This window comes from Cyprinus carpio, chromosome A3 (assembly GCF_018340385.1).
Source record: "Cyprinus carpio isolate SPL01 chromosome A3, ASM1834038v1, whole genome shotgun sequence".
NCBI lineage: Eukaryota > Metazoa > Chordata > Actinopteri > Cypriniformes > Cyprinidae > Cyprinus > Cyprinus carpio.
In genome coordinates, this window is record NC_056574.1 from 15353969 (window position 1) to 15377911 (window position 23943).

At 37.5% G+C, this 23943-nt stretch overlaps 1 protein-coding gene across 2 annotated transcripts; it reads right to left on the reverse strand.

The window, feature by feature from the left end:
- Window positions 1–653: 653 nt before the first annotated feature.
- Window positions 654–21314, reverse strand: tyk2 (tyrosine kinase 2). Of its 2 annotated transcripts, none has more exons than XM_042720283.1 (24): window positions 21151–21314; window positions 16235–16428; window positions 16019–16142; window positions 15772–15910; window positions 10749–10912; window positions 9503–9881; window positions 9271–9402; window positions 9025–9182; window positions 8828–8942; window positions 7894–8077; window positions 7624–7742; window positions 6867–7034; window positions 6701–6788; window positions 6419–6546; window positions 5832–5967; window positions 5197–5348; window positions 4971–5121; window positions 4585–4679; window positions 4306–4498; window positions 3360–3478; window positions 3091–3263; window positions 2636–2753; window positions 1926–2036; window positions 654–1837 (listed from the first exon to the last, which is right to left on the reverse strand). In XM_042720283.1, exons 2-24 carry the CDS (start codon window positions 16407–16409, stop codon window positions 1694–1696), a joined length of 3465 nt encoding a protein of 1154 aa, XP_042576217.1. In that variant the 5' UTR covers window positions 16410–16428; window positions 21151–21314; the 3' UTR covers window positions 654–1693. The 2 variants fall into 2 exon arrangements, with proteins under 2 accessions (XP_042576217.1, XP_042576209.1); XM_042720275.1 differs by having other exon boundaries at window positions 9271–9426.
- Between the last annotated feature and the right edge of the window lie 2629 nt (window positions 21315–23943).

Below are 23943 nucleotides of genomic sequence, written 5' to 3' on the forward strand. Positions count from 1 at the left end.
TTGTTCAGCATACAGGTTGCCAGATATCACTTTGTCCTAACCATTTAGTTTACAATACAGACACCCTTGCTCTCGAGTCTAGACTGTTGTAGAGAGTTTGTTTTATCTCAATTCCCTGATGTATATAGCTAATTAATTTTTAAGTCCTCTAGTTTTAAAGGCAAATGGGGACTGGTTGCCAGATCAACATAAAAGCAGTCAGTGGGCCTCATAGGTACTAACAAAAGGGGTTCACAATGGTTTTGTTGTGAAAATGTAACGTTCTGTTCTTTAAAAATAGTTTTGTAGAGCTGGCCCAAGGTTCCAGGTCTTGCATGCGTGTGCCATCAAAGTTGTGATGAAATGGAAGTAGTAACAGATCTTTTATTTTATATTGACACATCTGAAGCATCTGAACCAAATAATTGAAGAAGTCCAGCATACGTCACCGGAGAGAAGTCTGTCATTTCACTGGAAGATCAGTTCTGATAATTTGATTACGGGGTAAAATAAATAAATAAATGTATACATGGATGAATTCCTCACCTTCAGATCAATAACATAAATTTACAAAATTAATTTCATGCTGACTTTGACTATTTCTGAATGAATAAAAATCCATGAGGATATACTTACAAATAATGAAATGCCCCTCAAAAGAGAGTATCTTGATATACACTTTGAATAATTACATTTATTAAAAGAGTTTTTGTAGATACATTCAGTGGGACATTAAGACTATAGCATTTCACACAAGAAGATGTACAAAAAGCCATAAAACAGGAAGAATTGCACATTTTTCAAAAAGACAAAATATAAATAAAAAAGAAAAACATTCAAAGCGGCATTTGTATCATACTGTAAACATCAAAATTCATATTCTGAAGACCTTCAAAATAACAGCCAGTCACAGTCTTTGCTTACTCCCAAAATACATGTATAACAGCAGGACTGGGGAAAGAGGAAGTAAGCTCGAAAGCAACTAAACACACATGACAGTATTTACACAGTAATATGTTACAGTGGGAATGAAATAAAGAATGAATAATGTCCACAACCATGCATTCTTTGGTTATTATGGTTTTAACAGCAAGACACTTGACTTAAAGCAACTGTATGTTGTTTTGTGCATTTCTGCGACTTTAAAGCCCCCTACAGTTAATTGAGGAAATCACTGTAGTTTTTACAGTGGATCGCTGCACACGTGCGTTCGTTGCTGCCGTAAAGCATTTCACCGCTTTGGACGTATTTGTACCCGCTCACCAAACTTACATACTCCCAGAACAGACATTTGCGGTGGAGTGTGGGAAAGAAACCGAAGCCATTCGCCTTCTTAGAAGTCAGTGTACCACTAGAATGATTTTGAAACTGAGATTTCAAGGTTAAAACTTTCATACGGTTGCTTTAAAGAGCACTTAAGGTCACAGTTACCTTTTTTCCACTGACAGAAGAACTGCGCTGATGCTGGAGCTGGAGGCTATAGAGTAACAGTAACTTGAGTTATTGTTCACCTCTTAAGTGACTGAAAGCGGCGAGCAATTCGAATAGAGGTTTGTAGAACCAAGCTCTGGGTGTAGCACAAACACCAGCACAGTATGTAAAAACATCCTCTTTTCTGAAAATACAGCCCAATGAGCCAAGTGTGGTCAGGCTCACAGTGAAGTGCTGTGGTTACAGGCTGTGAGAACAGCACAGAGAGAGAGGACAGAGCAGGTCAGCGATGGTTGAGCTGAGCGAGCTGCACAGACGGTTGCTGTTTGTACGTTTGCCTGATATCCTTCAGAGACTCAGCCAGGGAACTGAATGATGGACGCTGCCCAGGGTTGAAATCCCAGCATTGCTCCATCAGTAAATAAACCTGTAAAGAGGATTCGTGGGTTGAACAAATAAATAAGTAAGAATACTTGTGCATTTATGAATATTTGTGCTGCTTAGTTTCACAGTACCTCACGAGGGCAGTCTCGAGGGCACGGCAGTCTCTCATTTTTCTCCAGGAGGGTAATAAGCTTAACCACAGTCATCTGACCTTGGACCAATCCCATCATCTCAAAGAATTTCTATGCAAAACAAAGTCTTCCATAAATTTAAAAGATAATGCAAACTTAAAGGACTAAACTAAAACCATAAAAAAAGTTACTTGAAAAAACAAACAGACATTTACTAAAATAAAATAAATAAAATATAAAAAACCCCTGAAACTTATTGTATTTCAGCTCGTTTCCAAGGAATCATTTTCATTTTGTTTAACTTGATTCACTAAAAAAACTAAAACTGAAATAAAATAAATTACAAAGCACAACTAAATTACTAAAACAAAAAAAGAAGAAAAAAAATGAATAAAAACATGAAAAATTACAAAATATTAACTAAAATTACAATATATAACACCATATAATGTCAATAAAATGAAAATTTTTGGTCATTTTGATGATTACATTTTGTTGATTTGGCAAATGTGCTAATTATTTCTGTAAGTGTAGAATGTAGGATTTTACAGAGGCAGCATTACACTTGTCTGCCATAAAACGAGACATACCGAAGGGGATTTGGCAAATGTGCTAATTATTTCTGTAAGTGTAAAACTGGAGCATTACAAAGTGTACTTTTTATATAAACATTACAAATGGATGCAAAAATGTCATAAAACGAGACATACCGAAGGGGGGCTTTGGCGATGGTTGCAGTTGGTCAAAATCTCATAGAGGGTCACAGCAAAGGACCAAACATCAGAAGCAAAGGAAAACTTGCTCTCCTTCAGGCACTCTATGGCATACCTAAAAAGCAAAAAAAAAAACAAAATGTTTCGGAATAACTGCTGTTTATTTAAACCCAGCGATGAATTTAATAATTAAAAAGATAAACAAAAGCAGAGATAAATGCAAGGTTGCCAAAGTTTTTTCTTATTAAATTATTTTAGTTTCTGTAGAATTGAATAATTGTGTCGATCGATAGCAAACATACTTATGCTTTCATTGAGTGACACCACATTATGTCTAATGAGGTCTATAAATCCATTAACAGATAATGCTGTATTGATAAAAGCATTCTCCAGGATGTTATCAACATTAGAGAACATTACAAGTCCCCGAGCCTCCAGCTATTACAGCTTACCAGAACACAGGGCTGTCTCCATCCTCACGAACACGATAGTAAATCTCCCCTTCGGGAATGTACTTTGTCAAGCCAAAGTCACCGATCTTAACCACACCTTCATTCTCCACCAAAACATTCCGTGCAGCCAAATCCCGGTGGATGTACCGTTTGGAGTGCAGATAGTCCATCCCCTGTGGGTGCAGCAGTACAGATTGGATAGCAGAGTTAGGACTATTAGTTTTTCTTTAGTAGCTTCAGTATGACTTTGAAGGGTCTGACTTCCTCACCATGCAGATCTGCTGCGCAAACAGAAGACTTTGTGCGATTCCCAACCGGTGTTTTGGGATGTACTCTCTGAGGCTTCCCAGTGGAAGATACTCCATGATTAACTGAACCACCTGTCCACCTAAAACAAAATACCACATAAAGTGCACCGTGAGTGTGGCCTTCAAAGTGTGCATGAGTAGATGAAATATTACCAATTGAAACAGGAAGTATATATGTATGTATGTGTGTGTTATATATTTAATTTATATATATATAGTAACGCAGTGCCTGAAAACTATATAAACTAGCTGAGGACTATTTTCAAGCACTGCGTAATATCATACGCAGATATATATGCACATATATATATATATGCACACACATATATATACACACATATATATATATATATATATATATATATATATATATATATATATATTATATATATATATATATATGTATATATATATATATATATATGTGTATGTATATATATATATGTATGTATATATATATATATGTTGTGTGTGTGTGGGTATATATATATATATATATATATATATCAGCAGCAATATATATATATCTGCGTATGATATTACGCAGTGCTTGAAAATTGTCCCCAGCTAGTTTATATTGTTTTCAGGCACTGCGTAATATCATTGTGCCTGCTGCACCCATGGTACAGCAGCAAAGTTCCTTGATTATTATGCCGGAATGAGAGAATAGTTCATAACCATATGGGCCTAGAATAATCGAAACTCTTTGGTCATTTTTGAGTGAGATGCTTACGGTCTAATCAGATTCAATGATCTATGCTAAGCTAAGCTAAAAGTGCTACCGCCAGACCCAGAGATCGGCTGAATGGATTCAAAAACGATAAAACTCAACTGTTTAACTCTAGGGGAGTTGGAAAATGAGCCTAATTCAAAAACAGTGTTCCTTTAAGCTAGTGGCTTTGCTCACCCAGTTCAGTACAGCACCCCTTGTATTTGACGATATTGTTGTGGTAAAGTGATTTTAGTATCTCGATCTCCTTCATCCAGGAATCATGGAGGTTACTTCCACTCTCTTGTTTCAATGCCTTCACCGCCACATATTCTCCTGTTCCATCATTGCCAGGGTCATAGACGTACAGCATCACCTTTCCAAAATGTCCCTGAAAGCAAGTCACAGAGTATCATATGAAACTGAAATATGAGGGTAAGACCTGAACAAAATATTGAGCAGAAACCATAAACTGACCTCTCCCAGATCCCTGATCTTCTTCAGGTAACGTTTGTAAAAGATGCTGGGGTCTCTGTCTGGGAGTGACTCACATTCGGATGAAATGTCTGGATCTTATTGAAGAAGACAATAACATATCAATTTCTGAAGTCACAAACAAAAGTGGAACACAAAAGAGGCTATTTTGAACAACATTAGGACCTATTAACTTTCATTGCATGGACAAAAAAATAAATAAATCCAAAATATCTTCTTTTGGGTTTTGGAACAACTTGAGGATGAGTAAATGATGACCAAATTTTCATTTAACATCCGACACCATAAGTGCACCACGGTAGTGATAATACAACAAAACAACAGAAAAGCCCGGCACGTGCATGATTCCACTGCGTTCAAAGACTCACTTTTAATCTGTATCTCTGTTAGCTCTCTCAGAATGGTCCGGAAGGACGGCCGTGCAGCGGGGTCGTACGTCAGACACATGCTGATAAAGCTCGCCAGCTCTTGAGAAGACGGCACCGCCAGGCGACTCTGCGTCTCATAGAATCGCTCCTTCTGTAGACGGAGGAGAGCTTATAAGAAAACGGTGCGAGTGTGTGGTGTCAGGTACACAGCTGGAGGAAGCCGTACCTCAGGCAATGTGCTGCCGCTGACCGGAAGATCTCCGTTGTTGCAGATTTCCAGCAAAGTCGCTCCAAAGCTCCACTGGTCAGCAGCACTTCTTATACGGGCCCCGTCAGCGATACACTCCGGAGCGATCCATGGGATGCGCTCCACACGCTCCATGTAAACCACACATATGAAACAAAGACTTTTACATTCTGTGAAGTAAATGCAATCTTTGGGTGTTCTGAGTGTTTTAGTGTGTTGCCATGCATTTGCTAGAGTGTTCTGTGTGGTTTGGATTTTCACTTAAAAAGTAATACAACACCTCTCCACAAAAAGCCACATGATTTGAGGCATCATTCATGTCTAAAAACACAAACAGTGTATTGAAGTTTAATAATTAGGGTTTCTGACACGTTCTGGACAGTTGCATCAGTGCTGTAAATATGATCATCCTGACACTAGACTAAAGGAAGTGTGCATCACCATAAGGAAGTGGTTCGTTCGTAGCTTCCTGTTCTATGAATCATGAGAGAATCTGATGAAGTAAACAGTAGTGACAAGCGGACTGAGGTAACAAGAGAAATGACACAGATAGAAGGGTACAGGATGTACTCGTCTCTACAGTACGTGTGAATAACAACATAGTTCTCAGTTACCTGCACGAGACAGAGCCGACTGAGAAATGCCAGGGTCACTGAGCTTCACAAAAGGGGACATGCCCTCCTCCAAACCCTTCCGGACCACCAGAATATTCTTGCCACAGACATTTCCATGGACCAAACGCTTTGTCTCCTGTGAAGAACAAGGTTATGGATGGTCAATCTTATATTGCATTATGATTTTGTGAAATTTCATGACATGTAATCATTACTTATCTCATTCTCATTACTGTAATACAGTATGAAAGAGATTTCTTAAAAGGTTTACTTTACAAATTAACCTTTTTAATTTGATAATATCAAATATATTTTTCAAATAACAGTGAGGAGTACTGCATGTAACTGTCAATCATGTTAAAATCAATTTAAATATGCATGCAAATGTCCTATTTATCTGCAAAAAAAAAAAAAAAACCATTAAGAAATTTATGCAAAAACTATTTCTTCAGTTCAGATAATTCTGAATATTTTTTTCATTTTTCCATTCCATCAGAGAGATTTTTGGCAATTATTGATGTAAGCTGTTCAATTATTGATGTAGCTGTTTCTATTTTCAAAAATCCCATATTGATTGAATAACTCACAAGATAGCAAAGAGCGCTGGCAAGCTGTTTAGCCACAGTAAACTTCCACTGAGGAGTGACATGCGCCTTCTCTCTGTGCAGGAGCACATCTAATGGGCCGAACTCCACAAACTCCTCCACCATGATGTCTGTTCACATGACAACAGTACAGTCAACAGATACATAATGTGTTTGGCGGATGGTAAAAAGTACAGATTGAGCATAAAAAACCCCCCCAGCAAAAACAGCTTTGACGACACTTGTGGCCTTTAAAGAGGAAGTCAAAAAGGGCACAGCACTCACTCTCAGATCCCTTAACTGAAACTCCATGCACAAAGACCAGATGACAGTGTGACACTTGACTCATGAGACTAGCCGTCTCAAAGAATGCCTAGACATAAACACAAGTCAATGAGATGTCATCTGCACTTTCACTGTTGTTTTCGATACATTATTAGATGACTCTTACTAGTGCTATATCCTTGTGGCTTTGGTCAAGAATTTTAAGGACAACCCGGATGCCTTTCACATTGCGGTGATTGTTATTAGACTCGTCGTCGTCATCCTCTAGTGAACTGTGAACTTTCAGCCAGCCTGCGTAAATGTTCGTCCTGGTGCCTCGTCCCAAGTGCTGCTCCTGCATCCATGAAATAAAGTCAAAAAGTGGTTCTTTAGTTACAGTACTTCGAAAGTTAACTTTCTTCTCTGTTACGTTATGTTCACATTATTCACAGTTATTTATTTTTTTCATTTTCAAATGATTTGTAAACAAATTGCAACTGTTACTCATTCATGATGTCATTTCCATCACAACAAAAAAATTCTGCCACTAATAATAAAATACTTCTTTAAAAATGAAAAGCTTTTGAATTTATTTAACATTTGTGTTAATATATTTTTTGTGTTATTTCCAAACTAGCAAAATGATGCAAATTAGTAATTAATATTTAAATCACAAAATTAAATGTATTTAGGAAAAAAAACTAATGTTTCATTAAAAAAAAAAAAAAATGCATGTTTTATGCATTGTTTTTCAGAGTCAAATGTACCCATATTCAAAGAGACACTCCAACACATAAAATATGAAAAAACAACATATTGTCTGCTTTCATTTTATCAGTACAACCAATCTGCCCATGTGGAATGCATAAAAAAAGCCCCTTATCAACGGTTTGGTGCTCAACTCATGAGGATAAGAAGGTGAATGATTGTGTACAATTCCGTACCTTTGTAATTTCTTTGTCCTTAATTTGATGAAAGCGCAGTTGGCTCAGGTTTAGGGTTTCAGAGACCGTTTTAATGCTACTGTTGGCACCCTTTCTCATTACGAGAAGGTTTGATAGCTCTGCAAGAGAACCATAAAAACCCGTTAACAGGATGACTCACTAAATGATAAGAATCATGTACTTCTGTGGAATTTTTCCTAATCAGAGATGTACTCCAGGATGACTCAGAAGGTTTGACTGTGAGGTCTGCCAAGCAGAAAATACACTCACCTCCTGGTCTGGGCAGGCAGCACTTCTTCAGAGTGAAGCTGTCTTCTCCAGACTTCAGCACGAAGGTCTTTAAGCTACTGGTGAGCTCCTTTATGCTGGAGAATTCTTGATCCCAGCCTTCCAGTCTGAACTTGGAGCCCTTCAGCGTAATTCTGAACTGTTTGTATATCGGATTCTCTCCATCCTGTCAGAATCAAAGTCAAACAGAAATGAAACGCATGTAGACTTAATTCTATGCATTGATTGTTGATTGGATTTTAAGGTGTGGACGCTGCATTCAAAAGCGAAGGCAGATGAATGTGAGCTTGTAGTTGATTGCAATAAAGGGGTGGAGTTCAAGCAGACTCAATGATTGGAGTAGTCTGGCATTCACCACCAGAGGGCAATCTGTCATTTTCTCCTCAACACGCCCGCAATTTCATATTGCTCATGTCTGTAGCACAAATGATGTGGGATGAGTCAAGCATTTTACACAATAGGCGACACCTATTGATCTCACCCCCTCTCGTGTTTATAGGCGCTTTTCCATACACACAAGAAGTGATTAAATACAGTATTAAACAGATTTTTTGACCACATAATATCCAAATGCCATGTGATTGATTGAGAATAAAGTCATCTTCCATTGCTCAATGATATGCAGCAGCCACAACAAGGTCTTTCGCATTGTGCGCCATTATCAATTGGACACGATTCTCATAAACAAGCTTGACCCTGTCGTGTCTCTTCCACTGAATTCCATTAATTGTAAACTCGCAGTTGTCACCTAGCTGTAAGTCAAGCCAAAGCATGTTTGCCCGTCTATCAAGTAAATTCCTTTTACATGCATGAGCTTAATTATTAAGCACTTAACATATTACGCAATCATTTCACAATTGTTAAATTCAGCCAATCAAATCATTGTCAAGGTTAACTCTGAAAACTAGAATTTTACCTTTGTTTGACTCAGAGATGCCAGGATTATGCGATCGTAATCCAAAACACTCCAGCGCACAATAAACGTTCCCTCCTCTGCTTCTTTCTTTAGTTTTTGGAGCACAAACTCATCCCTAGGAGCAAGAAAAAGAGTGAACACATTCATAAAAATGATGGAAGACCACATGGCTGCATGTGGAAATGCGAGTGACGTACAGTATGGGACCGTGCAGGTCATTGATCCCACTGAGAACCACTCTGGGCGGAGCCACTTCGTGACAAAGATAATGATGCGCGTCGGTTGTAAGGCGGAAATATCCATCCAGCAATGAAACCAGAGAGCGAGCCTTAAGACTGGAGCCCAAACGCATGTCCTGGAACACAAATATATATATATATAGATGGGTCACATATTATAATAAAAATCTCACAAGAGATAAAAACCAAATACAGACTGTTTACCATTGACATGTTGTCTTGACGACTGATGCAGACATTTATGCCCTGAATGGCAATATGAGAGATCTCAGGGAAGTCGCAGAAGGTGTTCCAGTTGTCCATTTCCTGTTCATCAGGTGACTGTGCATCTCTGTTCTGATTATAAATATAGTCATTCCCCTGGAAAGTGGGAAGAATTTAAGAGTACAGTTCTACTAGCGAAGAAGAAGGTTGAATATCTGCTGTATCAACTTACCCATTGTGCTGATGCCTTCCTCCAACATATACCGGTTGATCCAGACACTCTGATCTCATGCGTAGGTTCACTGTTCACGGTTTCCTCAGAGGGAGTTTGTGTTTGGGAGGCAATGAGGTGCGACCCACTGCCATCTTCATCAGATCTCAGGTCAAGACTGAACACAGGAAAGGTCTCGGTACCAAATTTTGGTGCCAGACGCTCCAGCGTGGATATATACTTGTACATAACTTCTTGTGGCCCAAGCTGTCCCTTGCCCACCGTGTGCTGCTGGAAACTGCTTACAAAGTTCGCAAACACGCGCCGAATTCGGAACCTCGTCAGGGCATTGTTCCGGGCAATTTGTCGGGAAAAGGATTGAGGGATACAATGGAGAAAGCTGAATGATAGAGCACAACATGTCAATACGCTTGATGGAACTCTATTCTATACTGTAATGGCTATCAAACTTGTTAAGTAATAATATAATATAATAATATAAAATTGCACATTTTAAAGTGTTAAACTATTTATGAAATCCACTCATATATTGCAGAGATTTAGATACAACTAAACTAACTCGGACACTTTTATAATCTGAACGAGGAATGCATTTTTTTCTTTCAAGATAAAAGAACTTAATGTAGTATAAAAAAAGCATTGTGTAACTTCCTCTTTAGAAAAAAAAGACTACTTCTTGACTACACTGGAAAAATGTATCATTCTGTGCTCTGGCAACTTGCTAACATCTGGGGAATTATATTTGGACCCATGACCCATGACATTTACACATCAGCAATGGTTATTTAATGTTCAGAAACTTAGCATCTAGAACTCTTTAAAATAAACCAAGATTTATATTTAACAAAGTGCCTGATCATTTTAGTATGACCTTCATAGTCTGTAGCAGATTTAATTGACGGGGCAGTTAAAAACTATATTCGACACAGCAAACCGTCAGCTTGTGAGTGACTGCAGGAAAGCACTGTATTTCAATGCATATACAATAAAGGCATTCCCTTGTAATTCAACAAGGCACAGTAGCAAATGAGAGAGGGTGGGTACAGTCACAAACTAATTTTGTTCAGAAAAAAAAAAAAAAGACTTACTAGAATTATGTTAATAATTTCATATGATAGGACCCCTTTAAAGACAGCCCACCTGCTGTTTTATAAATTAGAATATTCTTTAATAACATATCTTTTAATACACTTCTTTGAAAGTTGCAAATCTTTCTCTGAACAGTGAAGAAAGCTGAAGCCCGCACCTGGTCTGCTTGGCCACATCCTGTAGAGAAGAGCCACTCTGCAGTGCTGTGTAAGAGAGGTGAAGCACAGCCATACCTAGACATTCATTCTTAAAGCGACTGATCTCTTCCTCTCCCCTCACTGCATCCAAGCATGTCAAGTCATTCACAAAATCATATTTCGCCTGGAAAGAAAATCAACAAATACAACTTAGTCAACTATAAAAACTTGGACAATCTGAATAATTCTTTGAAAAATAGTAAGGACATAAAAAATTGCAAAATATAATTTATCAAATCATATCCTCTTTTTTTTTTTTTTTTCAAAACTTCATGTTGACCTTGTATTAAATATGAAGTGCTGCTATTGTACTTCCTCAACCTATGTGCATGCTCAGTCAAATGGTACTGTAATAGTTTTTTCCCCCATTTTATTTGTCATTTCTTTTTTTTAGTCAGGCTATTTATCTATTTTTCCAAGCAGCCAATCTTGATTCACTAGCTAGAAAAGTACTGAAGCCATTTTACTTGAAGCAATGTCAAAAACGTCTGCACCATATTACATTTGTAAATAATTATTAGGTGCATTAATTTAAGAAAGCAGTAAAAAAAACAAATTACACATTATATTCAATAAAAACCAAAAGATCAAGATTAAATAACCAATCTCAAAAGTTTTACTGTCAAACTTACATGGTGGCGCACAAAAAGCAGAAGCAAAAGTTTCAGACCCCACAGACGATTTTCAGTGCTTATTGTCCAGATACATTTAAAGCAAGATAGACACTATTATTCCTTAACATCAGAATAACTAAAGATAAAAGTAAAAATAGGGTAAGTCTATCAAACATTGTGCTGTTCCTGGCTGCGTGAAGCACCTGCAGCTCTGCATACCTTTCTGATGCCAATGTCACAAAGCTTAGATATATTGCTAAAGTTGCAATGAAATGGAAGTAATGAAATGTAACACATCCGAATGTAACGGATTACTGAAAAAGAAAAAAATATACATAGGGCGGGGACTTGTTTCATTAGTTGCTGATAGGATTTCTATCATTTCACTGGAAGGTCCAGTTCTGATATTTTGATTACATATCAATTTGTTCGAAAACGGTCATGACAAACATCTTGGGTTACGCATGTAACCAGGGTCTTCCACAAGACACGGTGTCCATTAGTGGACACTATGGGGAATGCCATCAGCATGACCGGTGTCTGAAGCCTGTTTGAAAACATTCCAAACCCACTGGACCACACAGCCTGTGATGTCATTAGCCCTGACGCCAATGACGCCCTGACAGCTGAAAAAACTTGAGAGAAAAGGAGAACCCAACCAACACTTATATTTAAGAAGGGACAACCCATTTAGCCAAGTTGGGAACACAACTGTCCTCAAACAGCTATGTTCCTAAAGGCCATGGGCCATATACTTGAAACCCTAATGCTGGGGAGATGGCCCAAAGCATGTGGGATTCCAGGGGACTGCCTGCTTAAAAATACCCTGAAATCAGGAGAGGCAGATTAATTTATAAAAAGGAGCCTCGGGGGACCACCTACGTAAAGCCCTAGAAAGCGCGGGGAAGGCAGCCCAACCCTGCTAACTGAAATATTATGTAGGGAAAGAGCTCACAACTCGGGGAGAGATCTTATCAAAGCCTCAACCAGTACATCTTTGACAAAAATACTTCCTGAATAGGGAACCTGAAAAGAGACTTGACCTGGTAGAACGTCTACTTAAAAAAAACTCTAATTACAAGGGAAATAGCCCAAGTCAAAGACCAAATTTTCAAAGGGAAACTATCCTCAGACAGTTATCTCTGAAGAGGTACCAGACAGTTACTACCTCTGATACAGGGGGGCAGCCTGAACTAGGAGACCAAGTAGCATACAACAAAAGATATAAATCCAAGTAGCAGCCCAACCCACACATGCAGACCCAACAGAGGGAGCAAGGAACCCTACTTCAATATTCACATACTTAGTGAGGAACATCTCGCTCCACTCGAGCCAAAGAGCAGCTAGTCAAAGGGAAATTGTCCAAGAAGAGAGCAAGGAACCCTACTTAAAACCCCAAAACATTGGGGAGAAGCATCTTGCTATAATCTTCATAAAAGGGATAGCCATCAAAGGAAACCATTCATTAACAGGTATATCCTTGATAAACTTCTCCTTAAGAGAGGCAACAAGAGCACCGTGAAAAGACACTTTAATTTTCCCTGTGCCCCACCTACAAACCCTGTACAAACCAAACTACGGAGTGACTTAAAAGAGAGTGAAGCCTGGGTGGAACTATTTTTGTGACCGCCTCGCACGACACTGATTTAAGTCCCTCGAGAGCTATGCGTGCTTAGTTCCAGCTAGGGTTGGGCCGATAGACGATGCCATCATCCATCGCCGATGGCTGATAGACCTCACGATGTTGCGCCGGCATCGTGACCCCCCCCCCCTTTTGAATGCACGATTGCTTTTTAGTTTTTCTATCACTTTCGAGATTCGCGATCACATATACTCTGTTTATACTATAGAGCAGCAGTACTTACCACACATTTTACAAGATTATATGTTTGTCAGTAGTACTTTGGATCTGCAAATCATTCGCCATCGACCCCAGTCATCTCTCCTTACACCGTGTCTACACCGGATGCGACAGTTGTCATGTGGCGCATCACCTAAAGACTGTCTACACTGGACACGACAAAGCACCCGTTGAAAATCATTTGAAATTTGTGTCAGCACGACATAAATAGAACGCGGCAGCAGTTTACTGTCAGGGATTTGTGGTGTCACGCCGCGCCACATTGCATCCAGTGTAGACAGCATCACTGATTATAATGAGTTCTATTGACTGATCTATATAAAATGAATCTCTATTATAGATCAGTGGTTCTACTTTCTCACGCTGCGCCGCTTGCATCTGGTGTAGACACGGTATTAGGAAACGTTAGTTGTTTTCCCTTCATGCTTCAGGCACACCCCCTAACTCCGACACCCCAATAAAAACATATATCAAACTCTTATATTGTATCATAAATTGTACTGGTAACCATCCTAAAAAAGACAATAAGGGAGTAACATGATCTGATTTCCTAGCATTCATTAACAACCTTGCAGCAGCATTTCGTACTAACTGCAAGCGAGCAACATGTTTATGACAAGTCCCAACATAAAGAGCACTACAGTAGTCTAGATGGGAAAAAATATAGGCATGGACAAATTTTCCAGGTCCCTGGCTGGAAAAATTTGTTTCAGTTTGGCTATTACCCTTAGATAAAAGAAGCAATTATCAAATATGAGAGATGAGTCAAAAATAACTCCCAGGTTCTTTTCCTCGATCCTGCAGGTACACCTTCCATGGACCCAAGTTATCGTTAACCATCTGGCTACCAGCCGAGCGACCAAAAATAATAACTTCTGTTTTATTTTCATTCAATTGAACAAGATTTTCAGCATACAGATGGTAAGAAATACCATACTTCTTAAAGATCATTCCCAAAGGGAGCATGTACAGTGAAAACAGGACTGGACTCAAAATAGACCCTTGCGGGACCCCACAGGTAATAGGTGCAGAGGCAGAAAAATAGTTACTGATCTTCAATGAAAAAGATCTACTTTCCAAATAAGAGGCAAACCATTTTAAGACCGTCCCCTGGATACCAACAAATTGCGTTAAACAAGTCAAAAGGATCCGGTGATCAATGGTGTCCAAAGGTGCTGAAAAATCTAATAAAATTAATGCTGCATGATTACCTGCATCCGTAAACAAGAGAAGATCATTAACAACCCTTAAAAGGGCTGATTCTGTACTGTGTCCGCATCTAAAGCCCGAATGAAATTTATCTAAAGTATTATATTTTATTAAAAAAGTGGTTAATTGTTTCAGCACAATTTTTCAAGTACCTTAGACAAGCCATGCAATTTTATTAATTGGCCGATAATTTTTTTAATCATATGGATCCAGTCTTGGTTTTTTAAGATAAGGCTCAACAATAGCTTGCTTAAAGCAAAGTGGTACAATACCATTCTGTAAACTACTATTAATAATGGATAAGATACTTGGGTTGACAAAATCAACACCTTCCTGTCGGGACCCGAGATCCGAGATGCAAACGCCTGTCCCACATCCCTCGAGAATAGGGCTAAACATGTGCAGAGCTTTCTCACTGGAAACTTGATACAATGAGTGCATTCGGCACTGCTCAAGCACTGAAAGCATGTGCTTCTCGCCAAGACACATAATGCAAAGGTCATGCATGTCAGAAATCTGGGACACGGAGGCACACAATTCCTAAAGGGTTCACTTGACTTTTTCTCCATAGTGCTTTCACACATGCTGAACAAACAAACAGCTCCTCAATTGTTTTTTGTATTGTTTTAACACATGCTTTAGACCAGGGGTGTCAAACTCAGTTCCTGGAGGGCCGGAGCCCTGCATAGTTTTGTTACAACTCTGCTCCAACACACATACCATGCAGCTTTCAAATGAGCCTGAAAGACTTGATTAGTTGGATCAGGTGTGTTTAATTAGGGTTGAATCTAAACTATGGTATTGCACAAAAGCAAGATAACTGAGTTTGGCACAACCCCTTCAGACACTGGTCATGCTGATGGCACTGCCAATAGTGTCCACTAGAGCAGTGGTTCCCAACCCTGGTTCTGGATGCATCCCAACACTGCACATTTTGTCTCCTTTCTCTGACACACCAGTTTCAGGTCTTGGAGTCTCTACTAATGAGTTGATGACCTGAATCAGGTGCGTTTGATTAAGGAGACATGCAAAACGTGCAGTGTTGGGGTGCCACCAGGACCAGGGTTGGGAACCACTGCACTAGAGGATGATAAATGATCTTGGGTGCCAACAATTTATAAGTCTACATTAGGAGAAACATTATAATAAGACCCTTACAAGGACAGATTATTTAGTTTGAGTAATTTAGGTGTTTCATGATCACTTCTGCTCAGTCTAGAAAGAAAAATCTCAAAAACAGCGAAGCTATCGCATTTCAGTAATATTTTTCTCAATTATATTTAGAGATTTTAAAATCACCTGAGCAAAGAGGTATTCCAGGGAGGTCAGCTCCAGCAAAGGAGACGTAGCTGACTCTGCCCCAGTTCCAGTCCGTAATGCATGACGTGTCACTAGCGGTTCCTTTTCACCTAATCCGTGCCAGTTACGGAAGTAAAATCTACAAAGAAATAAAGATTATTCATGATTAATACCATTCATGCACAATGCAGATCTGTACGCATATCATTGCATAGATCTCTACACATGCACACAATTTCATATTTACCTCATACGGAAATGCAGCAAAAGGCCAGTCTGGTCTTCCACATTAAATTTGTGATTTGGACTGTACCAACATGAGGATGCAGGGTCATAAAGAGCAAACAAGGCATGACAGACTGGAGTGATCCCTGAGGAAGACAGAAAAACGTTTTAGATAGCTGAGTGCAAAAAACAAAGAAAAAAACCTCAGGCTTTTACTGGCACCCACACCCAAACCTACCCACAGCCTTTGCTGCATTGATGGTGAGATCTTCAGCAGTCACCTCACCCTCATTGTAGGACAGGCAGCGCTCTCCCTCTTTAGTCCATAGCAGAAACACATGGAGCCCAGGACCCTCACACTGTCCTGTAAATGTGTGAGTTTTGGATTTTTTTGAACGTCCTCGTCTAGACATTATACATTGAGTCCAGCACCTGGGTCAACAACATATAAGAATGTTCATGATTAAAAACAATGAAGAAAGTCTGGTTTAAATCCTTGTGTGAAGATCTTAGAAATATAATCTTTATATTGGTTTCATATGGTTTTGAAACATTTTTACCATTTTAAACACAAGTTTACATTTAATGACTCTAATATGTTGTAACCATCAAGTAAAATCTAACCCTCATAAATCATCTTTTTAAAATCATGCTCTTCACAGACCATACATGATACTAAGCATGGGCCGATTACTGGTTTCAAGGTATACCGCGATTTGAAAATGTCACGGTTTCAAAACCACTAATATTTTCCATTATACCGTTCCTGCGGTATGCGCTGTTTTCCATGTCTCCTCAATGACTGAAAGAGTAGGAGTAACACTGACCCCTCCTCCTCCTGTTGGTGCGAGCGAGCGTTCAGTCATGTGTGTGTAGGATGGCCGAACTTAAGGCCCGGGTACACTTCACATTCAGCGCTCCTTCCCGTCTCACGCACAGCCGTGTCCGCACAGCTTTCAAAAGTATACTCAACCGTAGATGAGCGCGGACGGATGAGCTCGACACATGCGCAGTACCACGGGGCGTGCGGCTGTAATTATGTGTATGATTATTATTATATAACAAAATGATATGAAATTATAGTATGCATGAAATACATTTTTTATGTATTTACGAAAAATGTTTTAATCCAGACAAAAAGAAAATAGTGTCTGAGCTATCAGAGTGTGAGAAGTTCTCTAGCCTTCAACCAAAACTGCACCTTTTATAAAACAACATGCATTCCAAAACCATCGTAAAACTTTTATATAAAGAGAACGGGGGTAGCAGGTTAAGCAACTTGGGAAAGTGTTACCCAGGTAGGCGTAAAAGATCATCTCAACTTTGGATTCCAAGATAATGAGATATTTTTCAGGGTATGTAAGTGCATGCCATTTTGATGAGGCTCCAGTGGGTGTGACAGCTCACAACATGCACAATATTATAAAGTTATATTTTATTAATTACAAAGCAGTTTTAACATGAAAGAATATTTATTTTATCTTAAATCATAAAATATTTTCACATCTCAACCATCGTGGATCTCCATTCAAACGTTTTTTTATACATCAATATCTATCTATCTATCTATCTATCTATCTATCTATCTATCTTGCAAGCACAGACTATTTAAAATTCAATCAATCAACTTTACATTTATTTATTTAGCACCAAACAAACAACATAATCTTTGTTCACAGTTGTGTTGTAGTCAAGACCACCTAAACTGAGTCCAAGTCAAGACCAAGATCAAGACTAAGTGTAGGTTAGGGTGAGACAGAATCAAGACCAAGACCAATAGCACTCTTCAAATTCCTCTAAAAGATTTACATTTTCTTGCTGAGAAATGTTATGATAAAATAATAAAAAGTCATTGCATAGAGTCCTTTTTCCTTTGGATTCTATGAACAAACAAATACAAACACTAAGGATCTGAAATTAACTTACCCTTCTTTATTTAAAAAAATAACATTTTAAATTTTGAAATATAATAGAAAAATAAAATGCTAATTCAAATATAAACTTAAACCACCAGTTAATGGCAGCAAATCAATTACTGGGTGAGACACGGAATCATTTATTCCACTGATCAGTTCAAAGCAGCACATTCATTTAGTAGAGAACCACAGGTGTGTACTTCTGGGAAATGCACAACAATTCCGCTATGGATTTGTTTGGAAGTCAGCATAAACCTAAAATTGTAATCAACGTTTCTTCCCTATTGTGATGTATATCTGATTTGAAAGGACTTCTTAAATGAGAAAAAAATGTAGGGTGGGGCTTCATTTTGTCGGGAATCGTTTGGCTTGTTGGATAATTGTTGTTTAGCTGCCATCTCATGTGATGACAGGTTGTTTATATGCAAGGGATTATAGAAAAGAAATGTTGTTTGGTTTTGACGTCATTGAATTTCTGAGTTGTGTGACAGCCAATCACTGTTTACGGATACTATGGAAAGGAATGAGAAGTGCAGTAAACTGAATTATACCTGTCGCAGAATTATCCCTAACTTCTCTCATAAAAAGTTTTTTTTTTCAGTATAAACTCTAAAAACAGATCAATCGAAAAGAATATTTATTGGCGAACATGTTGAAGTTTAACCGACAGGCTGGCAATTCATTAAATGATAAGACGCTTTCCGAAAAAACACTTTACTCAGCATGGCGAAGAGTCTCCATTGACATAAATGAAAAAAAAATAAAAACGGCATCTGGTTTCTTTCCCTGCGTATCGCAGCATTGTGCGTTTTTGCTAATCTTGGAGACTTGCCATAAAACTTTCTCATAAAAATGCACACACAGACTCACAGAGTGCAGACTCAGAGTACAGCACGCATGGATCAAATGAGCACAGAAACTTGTCAGCGCTGCTCTGCGACTTTATCAATAAACTGGATTTGCATCCGAAAAGCTGCATGACATTTCTCAACATAGAGGCAATACTGGAGCTGTTCTTGAAGCAGTTCAACTTACAGTAGTAGAGACGCTTCTGGCGAACACTGTTGAGAGACACACAGATCTCTCTCTCTCTTTAATAACTTGTTTTCATAATAAGGGCTCAAGTCTCCGTCACTAGCTCTAAAATTAAATTATGTTTTTTAATCAGCAACAGGATTCTGTGATAGAGAACACTGTAATTATTAATATGGATATAATGCATGGATTATATTTTTTGTTCTTGTTTTTGGGTGGTAATAGTATATATTAAAAGGGAAGTGGGGACCAAATATTTATTTGGCTGATTCATTCAGGAACGAAGCAAGAGACGGTCTTCACAAATGAGTCGTTGAATCACTGACTCACCTGATTTATTCAAAAATACTGTTGTGTGTTGCTCAGTGATGTGCAATGGTTCTGTTGTTGCTTAGTAAGAACTATTTTTGTTTCTGAGTAAGAGAAAAAACATACAACATTGTGTCTAAAATGTAACTCACAAGCATGTTTTTGTGGAGTGAGTGACACTTTTTTTAAAATGGGAAACAGATTTGCATTGCTCTTGCATTAGGTTATGTCAACTGCATTCATAACAAAGAACCACACAGATGCAGATGTCAAGATAGTCTCTCAGTAAATGCACACATCTTGTCTTTTGTTTCTGTTTAGTTGGCACTGCCGATTGAGGAATGCATTGAATAACAAAGACTCAGCTGGGAAAGGTGTTGAAATGAAATATCTGAAAAAAGTGCTGCTTTTTTCATAACATTAGGAGGGCTGGGTAGAAATTTAGGGGGGCTGAAGCACTTCTTAAAAGGGCCTAGTAACGCCTCTGATCAACCAAGAGTTCAGGATTTATGTGACGGTACGTTAACACTCCTTTTTGGAAAACACCTCCATACCTGACAGTTACTCTCTTGAACAACAGATATGACAAGACACACCTCCCAGTGACAAGGCATACTATGAGATCCATGTAAAATGGTATATATTTTTGTTACAAAATATATAACTTAGTGATGTCAAGATGGTACCAATGATTAAATATTTAACATTTAATAAATTTCAAGATTTTATATTTTACATTAAATATTTAACATTGATTAAATGCTTATTTTTTCTAACACATTTACCAAATTTGATAGTATTATTATTTCATTCTCCATTCTAAGACCAGTAAAAAAAAAAATGAGATTATTTACTTTATTTTATTATATCATATTTTTTTTCTTTCTGAGGGTTTTAACAGCCATAGGAATGCTGCTAAGAAATACAAATCAAATCTGTTTATAGTTTGATGGAGAAAAAACCCAAAACATTTATTTCAAGTTCATCTCTCCTTCCATGTGACATAAATGCATTTTATTCTATTAATAAATACCTGTATAGAGTGTTTTATGTTTATGTATATTTTTCATTATAACTGATTTGAAATATATATATATAAATAAATGTGTGTGTGTGTGTATATATATATATATATATATATATATATATATATATATATATATATATATATATATATAGTTAATAGCCTAGCTGTCAGAGCTTAAATACACTCTTAGCTTAATACTTAATAATACTACTAGGTATTAAGTATATACTTCAAACTCAACTTAAGTAAATACTTTGCACAAAACATTTTAATAATTTGCTTTGGTTCTAGTACAGGGGCAATAAAAGAGCTAATTATTTAATGCTGCAAACAAGAAGCTATATTTGAAACAGCCTAGTTAAGCTAGTTTTTTCAGTATAATGATATTTTGTATCTTAATGCTACTGTATACATTAAACACATCAGTGTTCATATATTTTAGAAAGAGTCCCTCGCGAGAAAATGACCGTATTTGGAGGTCCATCAAAAGTCTGAATCATCTAATATAACACAGTGTTTCTTCACATCATTACTATTAATATAACATGCTGTACTGTTGTAATGGCCGTGGTTGGCAAGTCTCAGAAGATTGTGGTATTAGATTTCCAAAAACTGATAGATAATGTCGGCAAAGCCCAACCATTGCCAACTAAACTCAAGAATGTGTTTAACGTTACTATAATTGTATGTAACGTTAACATTAGGCGAAAAATTCCGACAAACAACCTTCCTTAAAGAAAATAACATATAAGCTACTTCCTGTTTCATATACAGCCCCGCCGGGCAACTACCTGATCTCATGTAAATATATATATAAAAAAATCACTGGTAAAAAGTATTGAAAACTAATCGTGAGTTAGTACTTACCGACAGGCAGATGAACGACGGTGTTTATCTCACAGAGAGTATAGTTGTCCTCTTGTTACAGGAGTCACATCTCTAGCCACTGACGCGCACAGCAGACATTGCGTATTTTCTCTCTCGCTCCGAGAACTGTTCAGAGTGCGAGGACAAGAACAGAGACTGCGTGTCAAAGTGTAGTGAGCTGCCTACTTAGAAATGATGGGGAAACGACAGGGGCGTGTTCACAATGCTGTCTGCATAGTCAGCTTGAAAGGTATTGAGACACCGCCAGTAAGTGTTTTCGTCCACGAGCTCTTCAAATTAAGAGCTCTTAAATGCCAAATAGTTTACCCTAAACACACACATAATTAAGGTTTAGGAATAATGTGGGCATAATTTAGCTATGATAATTCACTTTTCATTTTATAGACCTACTAACATAAAGCTAATTCAATGTAATGAAAATCAATCAATAAATCAGTCTATATTACGAATTATATAATTTGAACTACATATTTTGAAATATAGGTTGAAATAGATAGATAGATAGATAGATAGATAGATAGATAGATAGATAGATAGATAGATAGATAGATAGATAGATAGATCTAATATAAAGATATAATTTATGGGTTGTTAATATAGTTTATGGAATTATATTACGTGATTTGCAAGTGAATGCCTTTTTATTTATCACGCTCATTTTTATATATTTATGTAATTGCATACTATGACAGATATGCCTATGCCTTTGATAGTTATTTTAATGGTTAATTGATTGTCTTTATGATCATTTTTGGTCAGTCACTGTATTCTTTCTTTATATATGAATTATTAAAATCATTAATAATTTTAATTCGCAGATTAAATCACCTTTGTGTAATTTTATTGTAAAGCTTCAGATGTAATGTTTGATCTTGTATCTATTGTACATTTTCTTCCAGTCTCTTTTAAAACACGAGGCTTGTTTTTTACCTTCTGAAGATACTTTAGATTTGATTTGGTTAAGGGCTGCTGAACACCACTAGAGGGAGCTATTCGACAAACAAACACTCAGTCAAGGAAAGGCCAGCAGATTGTGGGCTGATGATACACACTTCAGCAATTAACGAAGATATGGACGTTAATAACTGTACGTTATTTTTTGATCACCCATCATATATCCCCACAACCTAACATATATCTTAATATTTGTCGAGAAAGTATACATGTCTTTATATATCACAGCTGCTTAGGAGCTTATTTAACAGTGCTATTCATGCCCTTTTTAAGTTAAAGGGTTACTTCACCCAAAAATGAAAATTAGTCACTCTCCTAGGTGTATATGACTTTCTTCTTTCAGAAGAATCCAGTCAGAGTTTTATTAAAAATTGTCCCGGCTATTCCAAGCTCTATCATTGCAGTCGGCGGGTGTTGAAGTTGAACAGTTTACATGTCGTCAAATAAAGCATAATCATAATAAACGTGCCTCACGCCGCTCCGGGGGGTGAATAAAGGCCTCCTGCAGTGAATCCATGGGTTTTTGTAAGAAAAATATCCATATTTCAAACCTAATAAACACTTTTTTCTCACTTCTGTTATCTGTCATATGTGGAATCCATTACAGCGGATAAGTGCTGCGCATAAGTGCTGCGTCATCTGCCGGAACAGCTTTCGCTTATGACAGATAACAGAGGTGAGAGAAAAGTAAGTTTATTACATTTGAAATATGGATATTTTTCTTACAAAAACACATGGATTCACCACAGGAGGCCTTTATTTTATTTAAGAATCTCGAGGGAACCTGTATGCATATAAAATGCAAGTTATCTACTGGTTTTAGAACAACTGAACCAGAGTTGTAAGCTAACTCAGAGGATGCAATTTCAAATTAAATGACCTCAGTCCTTTTCCTGAAAGCAAACTGGTTGACCTCAGGTTTCTCAACCAAGAAAATGTAATGGTACTTCCTCTCTATTATAAAATCAAACACCATGTTTACACAACTAGACTAGAAGTGATTGCAAAAGGAGTCTGTAAATCATATTGATGCACCTGTCATCTACATGTCACAGCTGTCACAAAAATGAATTGCTAAGTGCTGAAGTAACAAAATTAACATAGGATCAAACTATTAAGTACTGTAACATCATAGTGCAAGATATTTAAAGGAATAGTTCACCCAAAAAAGAAAATTTGCTGAAAATTTACTCAGGCCATCGAGGATATGGATGAGTTTGTTTCTTCATTGGAACAGATTTGGCCAAATGTAGCGTTACATCACTTGCTCATCAATGGATCCTCTGCAGTGAATGGATGCCTTCAGAACGAGAGTCCAAACAACTGATAAAACATCACAATAATCCCCAAGCAATCCACACAACTCCAGTCCATCAATTAATGTCTTGTGAAGTTGATTGCTTGTACAAATCTATCATTAGTTTGTTTTAATCTCCAAAGCTTTGCTTTGGGGAAAAATATGAGTCCTTTATCTATGTGAGATTGGACTTTCATTCTGACGGCACCCATTCACTATGAGGATCCATTGATGAGCAAGTGATGTAATGCTACATTACTCCAGATCTGTTCCAATTAAGGTAACTAACTCAACTATATCTTGGATGGCCTGAGCGTGAGTACATTTTCTATTCCTTTAATTATATTTCCAAATTACATAATAATTTAATTTCTTCAAATTTTCAACATTTTTTTTTCTCAAATTTTGAGAAAATAAAATTTTGAATAGCAGCACCTTTACTCCTGATTTGATAAATAACACAAATGCACAAACACTAATTCCACACAACAACAAACCCCACCCAAACAGAACATGCTTTA